Source organism: Tupaia chinensis, unplaced genomic scaffold, assembly GCF_000334495.1.
Source record: "Tupaia chinensis unplaced genomic scaffold, TupChi_1.0 Scaffold000179_1, whole genome shotgun sequence".
Lineage (NCBI taxonomy): Eukaryota > Metazoa > Chordata > Mammalia > Scandentia > Tupaiidae > Tupaia > Tupaia belangeri.
In genome coordinates this window covers 2,243,698-2,247,753 of record NW_006159654.1, presented here as the reverse complement: position 1 = coordinate 2,247,753, position 4,056 = coordinate 2,243,698, and the positions used below count along the sequence as shown (strand labels likewise).

At 36.8% G+C, this 4,056-nt stretch overlaps 1 protein-coding gene across 1 annotated transcript in view; it reads right to left on the bottom strand.

Moving 5' to 3' along the window:
* The window catches only part of LOC102497216 (polypeptide N-acetylgalactosaminyltransferase like 6), a 214,630-nt gene that overhangs the window by 119,703 nt on the left and 90,871 nt on the right, over positions 1-4,056 (bottom strand). The window contains exon 3 of the mRNA XM_027771040.1: positions 1,637-1,754. Coding sequence (XP_027626841.1) covers positions 1,637-1,754 — 118 coding nt within the window. The remainder of the gene's footprint in view (positions 1-1,636; positions 1,755-4,056) is intronic.

The following is a 4,056-nucleotide window of genomic DNA, read 5'->3' as shown; positions in this document are numbered from 1 at the left end:
AAAACATTTAGATTAATTAAGATCTTTAGTAATTCAATAAAATGTGGGGGGGGGAGTATAGAAAGCAAACATAGATACCAGAGACAGTGTGGGAGGAGGGTGGGAGATGGCAGAGGGTAAGAGATAGGGAATCAAAGATGGATGGGGGGGGAGCAAAACATACAGAAAACAAGAAATGGAAAATTATTTGCTGACAATAACATGTTTGTTGATGTGCTTGATTGAGACAATATACAGTGTACTCTAGATGGAAAATCTCATTTTGTATGCTGTAATGATGTACAGTGAATGAATGTAATAAATAAATTGAAATATATAAAAAAATGAAAATCCACAATCAACACATTTCTTGCCTTAAACATTTAGTATATGAGATACCCAACCGATACTCTATTATAAATATGTATTTGTGTGTATGTGTGTGTGTGTGCACACGTATGTGTGTATGTGTATTTGTGTATAGTAATGTGTCATTTTACTGATCATTTGTGGTCAAAGCAAGTAGACTTCTGGGCAATTTCAGATGAAAAATAATTAAAAAATACTCTCAGTTAAGACTTGTGTGAAGAAATTTCATTTGTCATTTATATTTTTAAGCATACTCTTCAGAAGCTCTTAAAATTTTGCTGAAATTGGTTATAATAAAAATGTGAACTATGCATCCAGTCAGTGGCACAGCAGTTAAACATAATGTTCTGAGATTGACCCACATGAGAAGGTTCCAGAAACCTCCCTGAGTTTGCTCAGTATGCATGTGCTCATGATTTAGGACAGACTGAGCCTGGGGGTAGATCGCAGTGTCAAGACTGTCTTGAGGGTGCTGTGTCTCTCTCAGTCTTTCTTACTCATGGAATAAATAAATAAACAAGCTTAAAAAATATATATGAACTGCTATTTCCAGAAGAAATAGAATGGGCAAAAGCTTCAATAACTTGATTTTGTTTATCTTAATCTATCTTACTTCCTAGATCTCTATGTTTTATGTCCTCTAAAAGGAATGCGCTTGCCATGGAACAGTGGGTGTGTTGGCATACCAACTTTCCTACCTGAAGGTGGGAGTTTGAATTACTTGTTTTTGCCAGTGGCATGGCAATATCTCACTGAAACATCAGATAGAAGTAGCATCTCTCATCCAAAATCTCTCTAGAGAAGGTGACACGTCTATGGTCATTTATGTATTTACTGAGAGAGATTTTTGCTATAGGCTGCATGTGCTTACCAGAGAGATAGAGAGAGAGTCAGAGAGTGAGAAATCGCCCCACCCCCCACCCCCTGCAGGGGCGAGATTTTTGCTATAGGCTGCATGTGCTTACCAGAGAGACAGAGAGAGAGAGAGTCAGAGAGTGAGAAATCGTCCCCCCGCCCCGCAGGGGCGATGATCATGCTGCAATCTCTTTTCTATTCTTTCGGGATTGTGGGCACGCACATTTACCTGCCCAGCGTGGCTTTTAATTCACAGGGTCTGGGACTCTAACTGTTATGACTACATGGGAGTCCAGTGATGTAACACCATCTGCTGGTCCCAAGGTCATTATTAAAGCATCTCACAACATAGGTTGCAAAATGAAATAATGATGTTCTACCAGAATTGTCAAAATTATGTAGACACAGTGTGATGAGGGTCTTGGTGGCTTACCTTAAAGGAGATTTCATACTGTTCTCCTCCCCAGATTTCTAAACCTGGATCATAGCCACCCAATTCCCAAAACCATTTTCGATCCACAGCAAAGAGACCTCCAGCCATGACAGGAGACCTGTGGAATGAATAAAATAATCTTTAAGGGACAATGAACATCAGGGACAATGGTATTTCACTTGAGAACAATAAAACAAACTTTAAGATAAATGTTGGTGGTCAACTATATGGTGCATTTCAGAAATGATTTTCTGGAAGTAGATATGGGATTCTTATTGGGTCTCTTACTGATGTGGACCTGGGGTGGGAGTGGAGGAAGAATCCTTGTAAGCATGACATTTTGCAGGTGAAGTTTAAATGCAACAAATGCTCTGCAGAACTACATTTGCACTGTTTAATAGTAGAGAGAAATACATAAGTATTAGTGACTGATATATTGAGAAATATCACTTAATTTTATAGCTTTTCCTCAAATTGAAAGGGATTGTATATCACCAGACAGATAAAAGAATTGAAAATGCTGTGGTAGAAAATATCTTTGATTTAATCTCTCAGTATACGTTCGCCAAGCATACACTACTATGTATAGGTCAGGTCCACTTTATAGATTAAAATGGTGAGTTAGAATAAAAGAACCAATCAGAATTGGTTATTCCTAGTATGCAAAGTCAAACTTCAATCTTTCTCCTTTATACTATTTGTTATAGTCCCTTGCTCCCTGTTTAAAAAATACGGATTTCGGTTAAATCATAGTTTTCAAATATACTACTCCTGCTAGGATGCATGTTGCTATGTTGATGAGGTAATGATAATCATTGGGTGAACCTTGCTTTGAAAATTTCTAGTTTTCAAAGGTACCTCCTATATTTTAGAGTACTCACTACATGGTACTGAGCTGTTGGCTAAAATCTTAACCTAATTTCTTTGATTAATCCTCACAACTGTCTTGTGAGTATCATCCGTAAGTATGACTTGAAGACATGGGTAGAGAGAAGTTCAGAACATTGTCCAACGTGGAGTAGGTGATGGTGGAGCTGGTGCTGGAGTTAGGACTTCTGACTTTGAAGTCTTTCTGCTTTTGCCCTCTAAATTGCTTTTGTTTCAATGTTTGGCAGAGGAAGAGAGACAAATATGTACTCATGGTTGCAAAACAATTAGAAATCAATTTTATGTGGATCTAGCAAAAAACTGTGCAGACTGTAGTTTATACAGCGGTTTGGAAATTTTCTGAAACAAAGGACATTTATAAATAATAGCACAAAAATATTCAATGATCTCTATTTAAAATAGATACACATGTAGCAGACATACCAATTTGAAGACCAACTGAAGACTCTTGGTTATGTTTCACGTGTCACTTGAACAACACAGACCTGAATTTAAGTGCAGTGTATATTTCGGAGCTATTGTATGTTAAGATTGGATTTGGTTTAATTCCCTTGACTTAGAAATATTTTTGAAAGTGTAGACTCCATGTAGATAGAAGGATTATAAGCCTGGAAGAGGGATTTATTTTTCTACCCAGGAAAGTGAGCAGGATTCAGAAAATAACATAAAGAATTTCACATAACTTTAAATTTTGTTTGAAATAAAAGTCCCAGAATCAGATGTACTTTACTTTATCCCTCTCTGCAGCAATCTAATCTTTTTCCATTTTCCACACACTGTGTTTCAGAGTGGAATTAAAACTATAGCTGGAACAAACTAGGACTGTAACATTTATTAGGTGCAGTTTCCCTATGAACACATTCCCACGGTATAACCTTCGCTTCTGCAGAGCTTGGTTATATGCAGCCAGACATTCTCAGCCTTATTTAATCTGAACCACAAATAGAACGATCTTAAGTCATACAAACATATTCTCATTTGATTGTTTAAAACATGAGACCAAAGTGCACTAGAATTTACACTGCAAAGAATAAGTCTCAAAATTGGAATTATAATAGACAAGCATTTTAGATACTGGATAAGAGAAAAATCCTCCACTGATTTTTTTTTCCAAAGTGGGTTGCCACAAAACTACTTTTTTTAAAAAATAGAATTATTTATTGGGGGAGCAGCAGGTGGCATGGTCGTTAAGGTGCTGAACTCCCACATGGCCAACTACAGTTTGAGTCCTGGATCTGGCGGCTTGCTTTCTCACTTTCTCTCTCTCTCTGTCCCTCTCTGGTCAAATTTAAATAAATAAATAAATAAAAATAAAAGTTAAAAAAACCCCCACAATTCTTAAAAAAAAAAAAAGAATTATTTATTGGGGCCAGCAGGTGGGGTGCTGGTTAGGGCACTGGAAATTAGAAAATTGAAATTAAAGAATTCTTTATTTAACTTTATTTATTATTATTATTATTATTAATTGGGTATAGGGCACCTGTACTCACCAGAGAGGCCCGGGAGTTGAGAGGAGAGAGAGAGAAAGAAAG